This window comes from Ochotona curzoniae, unplaced genomic scaffold (genome assembly GCF_017591425.1).
Source record: "Ochotona curzoniae isolate NIBS_2020 unplaced genomic scaffold, NIBS_Ocur_1.0 contig_3643, whole genome shotgun sequence".
Classification (NCBI taxonomy): Eukaryota; Metazoa; Chordata; class Mammalia; order Lagomorpha; family Ochotonidae; genus Ochotona; species Ochotona curzoniae.
Genome location: NW_024465933.1, coordinates 1,989,621 through 2,003,165, shown reverse-complemented (window position 1 = coordinate 2,003,165; position 13,545 = coordinate 1,989,621). Strand labels below are relative to the sequence as shown.

Genomic DNA, 13,545 nt, shown 5'->3' with positions numbered 1-13,545 from the left:
CCGTTAACATCTCCTTTTTAAAGACTCAGTAATTTATTTGAAAGGCAGAGTGACAGGGAGGGAGAGGGAGAGACAGGTACCTTCTGTCCACTGGCTCACTTCCTACATGACCGCAGCAGCCAGTGGTGCTTCGGCCCAGAACTAGGAGCCAGGAACGCTCTCTGTATCTCCCTTGGGCTGGCAGGTCTTGTGTATTTGAGCCATCGTTTGCTGACTTCCAAGATAGCATCAGGAAAATGGATTTTAAGCAGAACAACTTAGACTTGAAAAAACACTATGAATTACCATTGTTGCAAGCAGGGGTTTGTAATTGGTAGGAACAGCATCAGCAGTAGGATGCTGACAAGCCTTGCCTGTGTGAGAATATAGTCAGCTTACCCAGTGTGTGTGTAAAACACTCAGAACCTAATCTCTATTGAACATGTATGGAATATCAACTATTTATGTAACATTTACATTGTATTGGGTATTTTACGTAGTCTAGAGGTGATTTAAAGTATACAGGAGGAAGTGCATAAGGTATGTGCAACTGCTACACCATTTCATAAAAGAGACATTTAAATATCCTCTAATTTTTGATTGGGAGAGTGGTCCTGTGTCCCATTCCCCATCATTCCGAGGGATTGACTATGTTAGTGCATCTCAGACGTTTATTTTATTCGAAATAGTGACAGAGAAGTGGAGGGAGAGAGCTTAAACTGTTCACATCCAAGGTTTGGCCATGTGGAGCCAGAAACTTCCTGCGGGTCTGGTGTAGGGCACAGCATGTAAGCCATGGTTCACTGCTTGCCCAGGCATCTTAGCAGGGAGCTGGAGTAGAAAGGGAAACGTGGGCACTTGGACTTCTGCTCTAATTTCCACCTGGGTATTGGAGGTCAGTGTCCAAAGCTGAGGCCCCTGAATGCATATTATTATCATCATTACCAGATTATGAGATGTTAAATACACATTTTTCCCTCATGTGCCAAATGCTTCAGTCACTTGCATGTGACTTAACAGGGCTTACTAGCCTAATCTGAAGTTGACCTTGTCCTGAATATCCCAGATTTTCAGATTTTTGGGACAGCCCCCTCATGTGAAGAATGAAATCCAGATTGTTATTGATGTTTCTGTTGATGATTTAGTTTTCTCCTTATGACTGTAACTTAATGATTGAGACCCATTTTAATGTAGATCAGTTTTAGCTTAATGACTTTTGTGCTGTGCTTTTTTACTTGGTAATCTTTGTTCTTTCTTTAGGCAACATAACGTCTACTCCTTTTTGTAACCAAAGAAAAATCCGTTTACTGAGCATCAGTTGTCCCTGCATTTTTTTAAGTCTTTACGCAAGGCAGTGTCTTCTTGTAGTAAAGACAGAAGCATACATATTTATTGAGCAAGTGATAACGTGGTATACACTTTCATAAAATTGAATATAGCAGCTCCTATATCTGACTGCTAACAGAAAAGGGAAGGTGAGATTTGGGAAGTTTGCTAATTTTTCAAAATCCATTTGAATGTGTCCCGTTGGACTGTTTGCCTCATAGCTTGGATTTTTGGTTTTGTTGTTGACGTTTGACATTGCCTAAGTAATGATAGACAAATTGTTCATTTGTTGGTTTTCTAGTAGGATTCTTGTTCCTTATTAACTAAGTGAACTGTGTTCAAATTTTGTCAGTGTCTTTTGGGTGTTGGGCCATGTGCTGTATACAGAAAAGGCCTGATTTTGAGGGCTTATCTGGGAGGAAGGTTCTTTATATAATTAGTGGCTTAGTTATATCTAATTAAAATACTGTCGTTTGTCAGATTTTTTATCAAAGCAGCTTTTTTGAAGCTGAAGCTCAAAATCAAGAGTTTTTTTCTGTTGTTTTTTTTTTTTTTCCTTCTTATAGCTGTGTCATTCTGAATTGCCTGGAATTTCAGTTCTCACCCTTTTCTCCCACCCACCCTGTTCTAAATTTCTTCTTATGAAAAAGTACTCACAGGGGACTAAGGACTTCTTGTCCTTTGTGTGTGATGAATGTGAAGAATACAGTTCTCTTCAGTGTGTTTATTTATTTCGTCTTATAGTTCTGTCCAACTTAGTAAGTACAGAATCTTCAATATGTGTAAGTGTAGAATAGACTGACATCCTTTCACATTTGGCATTTTGAAGATGTTCTTGTATTATTTGAAAAAATTGAGATGAATAATCAGATGTTTTTGAAAGAATTAAAAAACTACTAGAGTAACTTGTTGCTAATAAAAAAGTTGTAATTCTGAATTAGGTGGTGGTTAGGGGGCCCAGGGTTCAGTTAAAAACGAAAATTTTGGTTTTTTTTAAAGTCTTACTGATTTATAAGCATTTAAGAATACTGAAATAATTTTTTTCCTCTAAAAATTAGCTTTTGTAGTTCTTTCACCCCTGATGCATAAATTTATTTTGCTTCTAACATTGTATAGCTTGAACTTTTAAGGAAATGAGCTGTGCGCATCTAGTAATTAGATAATAAGCATATGATGTTTGCATATATATATGCCTCTGTGCATTTTATTAATGTTTTCTAATGATTGGTTGCTTCTGCAGTTAATGCATCTTAAATTAGTTTAATCAGTAAAATTTAAATACTCCATAAGTGATTTTAGCTTTTGTTTTGAAAGGATAAAGCCTTTGCATTTTATCTTCCTGCGTGACAACAGCTTAACACATAAACCTTTTTTTAAAATTTCGCTTTATGACACAGTTTCATAGGCTCTGGGATTCCCCCAACCCCTCTCCATGCCCTCCCCCAAGTTAGATTCCTTCACATTGTTACAATAGTACAGTTCATATCCAGTCACGATTCCTTCATTGGGAGCATGTACCATGCATAGAGTCCAGCCTCTTATTGTCCAGATAAATTCGACAGTTTCTTGGGGAGACCATCCCTGGTCTGAAAGTAGAGCCATAATGTAACATCAGCAACAATTTACAACATCATGGAGTTAATTGACATGGTACAACACATAAACTTTTAAGAAAACTCAGTAGCCATTAAGGTTTCTGTATTAAGGAGGGATGAAATGTACATGAAAAGTGTTTGTTTTGCCACTGTTGATGTTTTTAGTGCTGAAACCTAATTGTGTATGTATACATGTAGGAATATATGTGCAGTCACGTTCATTTGGTGTGTAGATCCTTTCCTGAAGCATCTGTTTTTCCCAAGTTAACATTTATTAATCAGGTTAGTGATTAAATAGCTTCTTGAGATCATTAGTTGGTAGATGAAAGAATCTGAAAATGGTGTGTGAAATTTGAGAATTATTGCTTGTACATTATTGCATTTTACTTGAAAAAGGGATTTGGGGCTCGGCACGATAGTGTAGTGGTTAAAGTCCTTGCCTTACACACACCAGGATCCCATTTGGTCGCCGGTTCTAGTCCCGGTGGTCCTGCTTCCCATCCAGCTCCCTGCTTCTGGCCTGGGAAAGTGGTGAAGGACGGCCCAAAGCCTTGGGACCCTGCACCCGCGTGGGAGACCTGCATGTGAGACCCGCATAGGAAGAGCTCTTGGATCCTGGGGGAGTCCAGTGGGTAGGTGTGATCGGAGAGCCAAAGCAGATCCGGGAAGGAGTCCTTAACCTGGCTGGAGGAGGAAGGGAAGGACTCCTGCAGGAGAACTGTCTGAAATGCATTCAGAGTTTAAGGTTTAGATAGACAAGAGGCAGAAGAGAGAGACAGAAGACATTGGGGGCTGAGGCGCTGATGGAAATACAGTGAGAAACAGCTAGGTTGTGTACTTGAGATTTCCCAATGACTTAGTTGAGTAGGGAATGTGTGTAAGACAGGCAATAGTACAGAAGTCGACATAGATTAGATCTTAAATGAAGATACCATCTTTGTCTTTTAGAAAGGAAATTATTTTGTGCCAAGGGCTGCTGGGGGGGAGAGAGAGAATATGGGAGAAAGAGCAGAATGAGCGAGTGAATGTGCTGATTCACTGCCAGAATGACTGCAGCGGCTCTGGCTAGATCAGGCCAAGCCAGGAGCAGAAACTCAGTCTGTGTCTGACAAACTGGTTGCGAGGACCCAAGTGCTGGAGCTCTTGGGGTGTGCATTAGCAGGTCCTGAAATCAGGAACAGACCTAGCACGAGAATTCAGGCTGCAGACACAGAATGTGGTCTTACCTGCTGCCCCAAAGGCCCACCCCTGTTTATGTTGTTTAAGGTACTGTCTCCATCAGGGAAGGGTTTGAACCAGAGCATGATAGGCATGTATTTATTTTAATGGAGATTTTTGAGAAAGGATTTGAAGGTTGTGATAGTTGGTAGGCTGCTGCCGTAGTTAAATGAACATATTAAAGAATAGTATTTGGGATGAAGAGTGGGATATCCTTGACAAATACCTAGATAGGTTGGACTTAACATTAGCACTCTGATGACTGGATGAGAAGGGGAGCAGAGAGGAAAGAATTTGATATAGCTTATGCTTTTAAAAACAGGTGGTTTGTGTTGCCTTAGCTAAGGAATACAAGAAAGGGACGTGATCAAACTTCAGGAGTTTTGAATGTGGTTTGACTTTTAGTTTTATTTTTGCTATGAATATTAGTTGATTTACAGCAAGTAGTTGAATATTGAGATTTGGGGTGTTGTGTCGCGCCCACGTGTCTTATCGCCCCGCAATAAGAGGCAGATGCGAGTGAAGCCTTCTGCAGTAAAATTTATTGCGTGCACCAAGATGAGGAAGAGGAAGGGGCTCTGACCCCAGCAGGCTGTCTGCTCTTATGTGCTGACTGGCTCCGCCTCCGCCGATGATAGGTCGGCATCATGATCACGCAGGGTCCTGGGCGACCGGATTCGTCAGTCCCCAGTGTTCACGTGCTGGCCACGCCCAGCTCACTGCGCATGCGCTAGGCGCCTGCGCAGTACTGCGAAAACTACGTGACTCTCCACCAGGCGCCAAGATGTGGCTTTTCCGGCCGGCGCCATTTTGGGTGCGGCATGTGGCCAGTACATACAGATGCGGCTCGCAACAGTGTTGGAAGAAAAATCTGGACTGGTAGTATTAATTAGGGAGCCGAGCATTTAATTTGCTAAATTTGAGTAATTTGCCTTTAAAATGTTTGCCCAATTTCTTGAAGAATCAAGTAAAAGTCTAGGAGCCTACACTCCCTAGAGTAGTAGTACACACACACATTGTATTTGCAAAATTGTGTTAGCAATCTCCAGAATTGTTTGCAGCCAGTCTAACATTTCTTAAAATTTTATGACCCTTCAAAGAATAGTAGTGGTGACCATATTGAAAAGATCAAAGGACAGGGTTAACCGTATAAAAATGATTTGAATGACACAGGGAGAGCTGCGTTTAAGTGTGGGTAAATCCTCTTTCAGAAAGAAAACTAATACTGACTTGTATTTGTAGTTCTGCTTTGGCTTATTTATTTATAAAGTTAAAAAATCTATTTTCTGACTTTTTTTTTTGTTGTTGCCCATCACTGAGAATTCAAGAAATTCTGTCATTAGACACTTTGTTAGAGTATGTGTGCAGGGCTTATCGAGTGCTGTGGACTGATTTAATGTACTGGTTGTCCCTTCTAACCTTCATGACAGCCCTTTGAGATAGCTACTATTACTAAAACTTGTACAAGTGAGGAGATGAAAGGCGCAGTATAATAGTTTGCTGAAAATCACATGGCTTTTGAATAGCAAAGCTGTGTACACATCCGAGTCTGACAATAAACCTGTGTTCTTTACCTGCGTTCCATATTGTACTAGGATAACTAGTGATGCTGCTGAACCTTATTCACAGTGAAATATGAAGTGATCCAGCTATTTGGGTTTTGGGATATGTGCCTTTAATCCCAGTTTTGTGATTTTCAGTAAGTTACATAACATGTGTCGGTTTTTTTGCTTAAAAATGCCCTTAACAGTCTCTAAAAAGAACATTACTGTCATGTGGGTCTTTTCTCTGTCTGCAAGGTATTACTAAGAAAAATGCTACAGGATCCAGTGAGGTAGAATAGTGTCCAAAGTCCTTGCTGTGCATGCGCCAGGATCCCATGTGGTGCCACTTCTAGTTCCCACTGCTCCACTTCCCATCCAGTTCCCTGCTTGAGGCCTGGGAAAGTAGTGAAGGAAGGCCCAAAGCCTTGTGACCCTGCACCTGCATGGGAGACCCACAAGATGCTCCTGGCTTCCGATCGGCTCAGCTCCAACCTTTGCAATCATTGGGGAGTGAATCATCAGATGGAAAATCTTTCTCTAAGTCTCTCTTCCTCTCTGTATATCTCACTTTCCAGTAAAAATAAATAAATCTTAAAAAAAAAAAGAAAGGAAAAACACTATGTACACTGAGTTTTAATTGTTATTTGAAAGTTATTGAGAGTGCTTAGGAATATCTGAAATACTTGGCTTGCATTTAGAAAATTGTTTTGTTTCTAATAGGATTTTCTTTTATTATTATTATTTTTTTATTGGAATGGCGGATATACAGAGAGGAGAGACAGAGAGGAAGATCTTCCGTCTGATGATTCACTCCCCAAGTGAGCACAACGGCCGATACTATGCTGATCCGAAGCCAGGAGCCTCTTCCGGGTCTCCCACGCGGGTGCAGGGTCCCAAAGCTTTGGGCTGTCCTCGACTGCTTTCCCGGGCCACAGGCAGGGAGCTGGAAGGGAAGCGGGGCTGCTGGGATTAGAACCGGCACCCACATGGGATCCCGGGCGTGCAAGGCGAGGGCCTCAACCACTTGCGCCACCGTGCCGGGCCCATAGGATTTTCTTTCTTTTTTTTTTTTGAGTTGGTGTTTGTAGCCTTATTGGAACTTAAAAATTTTTTTTAAAGATTTATTTTTATTGGAAAATCAGATGTACATAGAGGAAGACCTTATCTGATGATTCACTCCCAAGTGGCCGCAACGGCTGGAGCTGTGGCGAGCCCGAGTGTCTTCTGGGTCTTCCCAGGGTGCAGGGACCCAAGACTTTGGGCCACCCTCGACTGCCTTCCCAGGCCACAAGCAAGGAGCTGGATGGGAAGCAGGGCCACCAGGATTAGAACCAGCATCTGTGTGGGGTCCTGGCACTTGAAAGGCACGGATTTTTGCTGGTAGGCTGTCGTGTTGGGCCCTACTTACTGGATCTTAAATAATAGTTCTGTTACAGAACCTGGATAGGTTGTTTGATATTTTGTTGAATTGTTAGCAGTTTATGTATCTTGAGCTCAAGATTCAACATAAACATTGCTGTCCTTTCTTGAAATTGTCCTGAATATTCTATTTTATGTGTTTGCCATTTAATGTCAAGGGCTAGTGTCCTAGTTGTACATACATTGAGTATTTATGTTCATCATTGTAACATGGGCTTGAATCTTATTTGTGAAGTGAGATAGCCACCTGTTTATGTTTGTATGGAGGACACTGTGTGTCAAGATGCCATGTAAAAATAAGTAGCAGTTTGAAAGTATACGGATAAATTCTTCCAAGATCATTTGGTAATGTCTGTGATAACAGGAAAGCTGTTGCTCTGTTAAAGCAACTCTTAAGTTCTCCGAAAAAAGATTAGAACAACAAGACTCCGTTTTTGTCACTTGCTTAAGGATCCTCTTAACTGCCGGTTGGGTTGATTCTGTATAGCTGGTGTGACTCAAAGTTCTGCAGCCTACTCTTTCCCATTCACACAAATCAGCCTTGACTTGGAGAGTACATTAAGTCAGCAGTTTTTGCAGTTGAAGCCAGGATATTTTGGTTTTTTTTTTTTTTTAAAGATTTATTTTTATTATTTTTTTCATTGGAAAGGTGGATATACAGAGAGGAGAGACAGAGAGGAAGATCTTCGGTCCGATGATTCACTCCCCAAGTGAGCACAACGGCTTCTTCTGGGTCTCCCACGCGGGTGCAGGGTCCCAAAGCTTTGGGCTGTCCTCGACTGCTTTTCCGGGCCACAGGCAGGGAGCTGGAAGGGAAGTGGGGCTGCTGGGATTAGAACCGGTGCCCACATGGGATCCCGGGCGTGCAAGGCGAGGACCTTAACCACTTGCGCCACCGAGCCGGGCCCGAAGCCAGGATATTTTGACTAGCCATTCCTGGTTTTTAAATGGAGAGCTTCTAGGTTTTAATGTGGCATAAAAAGGTTTACTTATTTAGATAATATAAGAAAATCTTTCATTGGGCAACTCCGAGCGCATGTTACATGCTATGTGTGGTTTTAGGGGCTGAGGAATTTTCATCAATGAAAAAAAAATCCCAATCTTAATGGAATTGACGCTAGACTGGAGAAAGGGAGGCCAGGTGAACAAATGTCAGCGAAATGGCTGAGGTGAAAGTTACAGGAGTGGATTCAAGATGCCATGCGAAGGTGGTACCTTGACCCAGTGAATGTGGAAATGTTCACATTCCTCTGCCCATGATTTTACTGTAAATGGAAGGAGAAAATAGGAGATGCTGGAGGTTGTGAAGATTTGTTTGAAACATAAGAAACTGACAGTTTTGGGCCTAGAGGTTAAAGTCCTCAACTTGCATGCACTGAGATCCCATGTGGGCGTTGGTTTTAGTCCCAACAGCTCTGCTTCCCATCCAGCTCCCTGCTTGTGGCCTGGGAAGGCAATTGAGGATGGCCGGAAGCCTTGGGACCCTGCACCTGCGTGGGAGACCCAGAAGAGACTCCTGGCTTCAGATCGATTCAGCTATGGCCGTTGTGATCACTTGGGAAGTGAAGCAGCAGACAGATCTTCCTATCTGTCATATCTCTCTCTCTCTCTCTCTCTCTCTCTCTCTATATATATATATATATATATATATTTATATATATATATGGTTTTGCAATAAAAATAAAATAAATCTTAAAAAAAAAAAAAGCCCTGACAGTTTTGAATTTGCTTGGCAGTTATTTAGAAAGCAGAAAAAATATTGATGGTGAAATGGGTAATTGTTGAAAGGGAATCTTTGAATAGTGATTTTTTTTTAAGATTTATTATTTTTTAAATTGGAAAGTCATATTTACAGAGAGAAGGAGATAAGAGAGAAGTTTTTCATCCACTGGTTCACTCACCTAGTGGCTACAATGGCCCGAGCTGAACCAGTCTGAAGCCAGGAGCTCTCAGGAATGCTGAGTCCCAAGGCATTGTGCCGTCTTTTCTTGCTTTCCCAGATCATAAGCAGGGAGCTGGATGGGAAGTGGGGCTGCCGGGATTTGAACTGGCACCCACGTGGGATCCTAACCCATGTATGGGGAAGTCTTTAGCTGCTAGGCTGTTGTGCCAGGGCCTGAATATAATCGTTTGAGATGGAGCTAGATAGCACTTGTCTAGTGTTGGGGGTTTTTGTTAAAATGTAGGCTCTGTGGGACTTGGGTAACACCTGAAATTCATCTTTTTTCTACTCATTCCTCTCCCCTCTCTTGTTTTTTCCTTTTTATTTTGTCTTTCTTTCCTTTTGTTCCTTAGAATTCATTTTTATTGAAATTATTTTCTCATTTTGCTTTTCAAGATTTATTTAGTTGAGAGAGAGAAACAGACATCTTGAATCTGCTGTCAGCTCTCCAGATGGCCACAGTTGCTGGGGTTGGGTCAGACCGGGGCCGGGGACTTCTGGCTTTCCCACCTGGTGGCAGAAGTCCATGCACTCAAGCTGTCTGCTGCTGCTTTTTCCAGCAGGAAGCTGGATTGGAAGTGGAACAGCTGGAACACAAAATGGTGCCCATATGGGCTGCAGGCCTTGTAGAGAGCTGCTACAACCGACTGCTGTTGTATGTGCCTCAAATTCATCATTTCTAAAATGTTCCTAGACAGTGTCTGTGATTCCTGGTTCCTGTGCTGTTTGAGAACAAAAACTTGTCCTTTTTTTTTTTTTTTAGCACAGCCGCCACCAGCAGATTATATTCAGATAAAATCAAATAGATTGGTTGATATGGTCAGTGTGTACAGTCTGTTCATGTTCTGGTTTTTTTTTTTTTTTTTTTTTGAGTAGAGCTGGATGCAGTCTTCATCTTTGAGTGAGGTTGTAGGAGTGCTGTAAAATCATAGGAGGGTAGTCAGTATGGAAAGTGGGATTGTGGAGTTGCAAGAAGGGAGTGGGCACTTATGCATAGTGATTATAAGTTTAAATTGAGATGGGACAACTGACATGGTCGCATGAGTGTGTCTGGAGTAGGTGGGCTGTTAGAATAAGCACTGCAAGAAGTTGGGAGGGCAAGAAAGGGGTGAGTGGATTTATGGCCGTATAAATCATGATTTTATTAAGTGGTGAGTGCTGCTATAGGTAAGAATGGAGGAAGATTTAAAAGGATTAGGAAAAGGCTTCTGTCAACACCAGAATCTTAAAATGTATACTTAAAAAAAAAATAAATTGTATACTTTTGTTAAAACAGTTTAATAAGTTGTGAACATTTATATAGCAATGTAATGAAGTGTTTACTGTTTGGGAACCAATGTTTTTGACCATTGGAAAGATTTCAATCACTGGCTTTTTTTTTCTCTCTTGGATATTACAGATGACCATGGATGAAAAATATGTAAACAGCATTTGGGACCTTCTGAAAAATGCAATTCAAGAAATCCAGCGTAAGAATAACAGTGGTCTTAGTTTTGAGGAGCTCTATAGAAATGCATATACAATGGTTTTGCATAAACATGGAGAAAAGCTCTACACTGGACTAAGAGAAGTTGTTACAGAACATCTCATAAATAAGGTATCCAACTTAACTGTTGCTTATACTGCTGAATATAGAGAATTGTTTATACTCTGCTGTGCTTTGGCAAATTCTATTTAAATACCCTAGGAGGCCTCTAAGAGCAAATTTGTAATTGCATTATAAAACCTTAGTCAAAATTTGGGTAAAACAGATTTTTTTTAATAATTGAGAAAAGGTGAAATTTATGATTTATCTTGGGAACAACAGTCTGTATAATCTTAACCACTGAAGAAGATATCAGTAATTGTTACGTGCTTACTTATTTATACATTACTTCTTTTCATAAAATGCTTTGATTAGCCCATTTTAGCTGTATTTTCTCAGTATTTGAAAATTAAAAACTACAGTGTGTAACATATTTTCTAAAGACATTAATTGAAACTGACCTTATCCATATGACTTGAGTTCTGTGGTAAATATGACACGTAATTTTTTCTTTGGACTGTTAAGATTATTTATCAGTTCTTTCCAGAAAGATATCTTTTTTTAGTACAGGTGTTTTTATTGTGCCATCTCTTTACTTGCAAGTAAAATGTAATTTTGCTAATAAAATAACTACAAATTCTTGGTTTAATATTGTTGAAGTATGTAATAATAGAGGCATACAGCCCAGTTTTTGTGATACTAGATATTCCTTTTCTAAATTTTGTTTCGGAGGGGAGGAAGCAGAATAAATGCAAGAGTAGTATAATTAATTCTGTATACCTTTTTTCTTAGATTTAATATTAACATTTTGCCATAATTTTGCTAGTCTTTTCTAAAGATACTTTTAAGTATTACCAGTTTTAGATTTTCATTATCCTAATATACTTAATAATGTTTTTCATGAGAATAAGGAAATTTTTCCTATGTAACCAGAGAGCAATGGTCAAAATTAGGCATTTTAATGTTGTGACCGAATACAGTCCATATTCAAATTGTCTTTTGTAGCAGTGATGTCCTTTTATAGCAGTTGGTTTTCTTATTCTCCAGTCAAGCCGTGGGCGTACACTCAGTTCCTCAGCCTTTCTTTGACTTTCATCACGTTGAGATTTTGAAGAGTATAGGTCAGTTGTTTTATAGACTGTCCCTTAGTTTTTGGTTTGTCTGATTGTTTCCTCATGACTAGTTTCAGGTTATGCATTTTTGGCAGGAATAATACAATAAGTGATGTTGTGTCCTCAGTGCATCACTTCAGGAGGCACATGATGTCAGTTTATCCCATTATTGGTGATGTTAACTTTGATCACTTGGTGTCCGCCAGATTTCTCCACTGTGAAGGTACCTTTTTTCCCTTTGTAATTCATAAGTATTCTGTTCAGTTATATTTTGAGACTGTATGAATATCCTGTTTCCCCAGAAACTTCCCATGTGATGATTTTAGCATCCATTGATGATTCTTGCATGAATCATTATTACTATGATGGTTGCAAAATAGTTACTTTCTATTGCTGTTCTTCCTTCTATAATTCCTTTCTCTTAAGTGGGATTATATGAGTCAGGTAGCTAGTGTCTCATGAAAGGAGGTGGCTGTATTTTCAATACAATCAGCAGTGTTTTGTTAAGTGTCTTTTGTACAGCTTTCAATGAAAATAAAGTGGATGCAAAGAGATACAATATTTTCTGAGGTGTTTTAACTGAATTGTGAGAGAAGACACATTTTGATAAAAGTATGAGGCATTTTATTTTAACTGAGCTATACAGGTGATAAATGGCTTATGAATGCAAGTGAAGGAGAGATTATCCTGGGCTGTAAAGATTTATGGGCAAGGGTGAACTCGAGGTAAACCTTGAAAATCTGGGAAGTACTTGAGCAGGGTTGGAGGTGTCCCAGAATGGCCAGTACCTTCTGATTGTATAAAGATGAATTGGTTACTTTAGGTGGTAAGTAGAGTTTGAGACTTCCTTATGTTTACCAAGATAAGTGAATTATGGTGTTTCAGAGATGGATGGGAATAGATTATAGAACACTTTGCTGATATAAAGAATTTGGACTAACCAGTAGAGAGTTATTGCATACTTTTAAATGGGTGATAATGCTGCAGGCTATTGAAGAGATTAATTTGAGATGTTTTTAACTAATTTGAGAATGTTTGTTAGAGTCAAGAGAAGAGTTGGGAAAATTTGGGTAAAATGATAGGCTAAAAAAGATTGAATACTAGACTTTCTAGTGTAAGACTTGAGAGATTTGGTTGCTGGGAACAGTACTGTCATCTGTGAAAGTGGTATGAAGTTGTGGTAGAAAACTTGGATGGGTACAGGAGATAAGCTTTAAAGTTTTGTTTGATTCTGTTGAACATTTTTGTAGGTGAAAGTTTCCCTATAAATCATTTTATTTTTTATTTTATTTATTTTTTAAGATTTATTTATTTTTTTATTATTGGAAAGTCAGATATACAGAGAGGAGAGACAGAGAGGAAGATCTTCGGTCCGATGATTCACTCCCCAAGTGAGCGCAACGGCCGATACTATGCTGATCCGAAGCCAGGAGCCTCTTCCAGGTCTCCCACGCGGGTGCAGGATCCCAAAGCTTTGGGCCGTCCTCGACTGCTTTCCCGGGCCACAGGCAGGGAGCTGGAAGGGAAGCGGGGCTGCTGGGATTAGAACCGGCACCCATATGGGATCCCGGGCGTGCAAGGCGAGGACCTTAACCACTTGCGCCACCGTGCCGGGCCCTATAAATCATTTTACATGTGAGGGAAATTGTGAGGTGAAGATGCTTCAGTGGAAATGTAAGATGTTTGTAAATGCATAGATACTTAAGAGTTTGTAGAGATGGAATCATAGAATGAGTTTATTTTGGTGCAGAGCTCATTTGAAGTCCATGTGTAGTTTGTCACAATATGCACTTTCTGTGAACTCTTAGAGATCTTTTATATAAGGTGAGAACTTGAGCAGGAGCTTGAAATGAGGTTTTGTGAGGAGCCGCGAACCACAGGATTA

General features: G+C 40.2%; 1 protein-coding gene across 3 annotated transcripts in view; it reads left to right on the top strand.

Annotated features, from left to right (window-relative positions):
• CUL3 (cullin 3) overlaps nucleotides 1–13,545 on the top strand; it is a 98,198-nt gene that overhangs the window by 14,027 nt on the left and 70,626 nt on the right. Inside the window, exon 2 of one of the 3 annotated variants that reach the window (XM_040982810.1) lies at nucleotides 10,423–10,620. The exons of 1 other annotated variant lie outside the window; for it this stretch is intronic. In XM_040982810.1, the coding sequence (XP_040838744.1) occupies nucleotides 10,423–10,620 (198 nt within the window). Of the gene's footprint in view, nucleotides 1–10,422; nucleotides 10,621–11,513; nucleotides 11,884–13,545 lie in introns of those variants that run through there. One more of the 3 variants, XM_040982812.1, reaches the window with a different exon arrangement.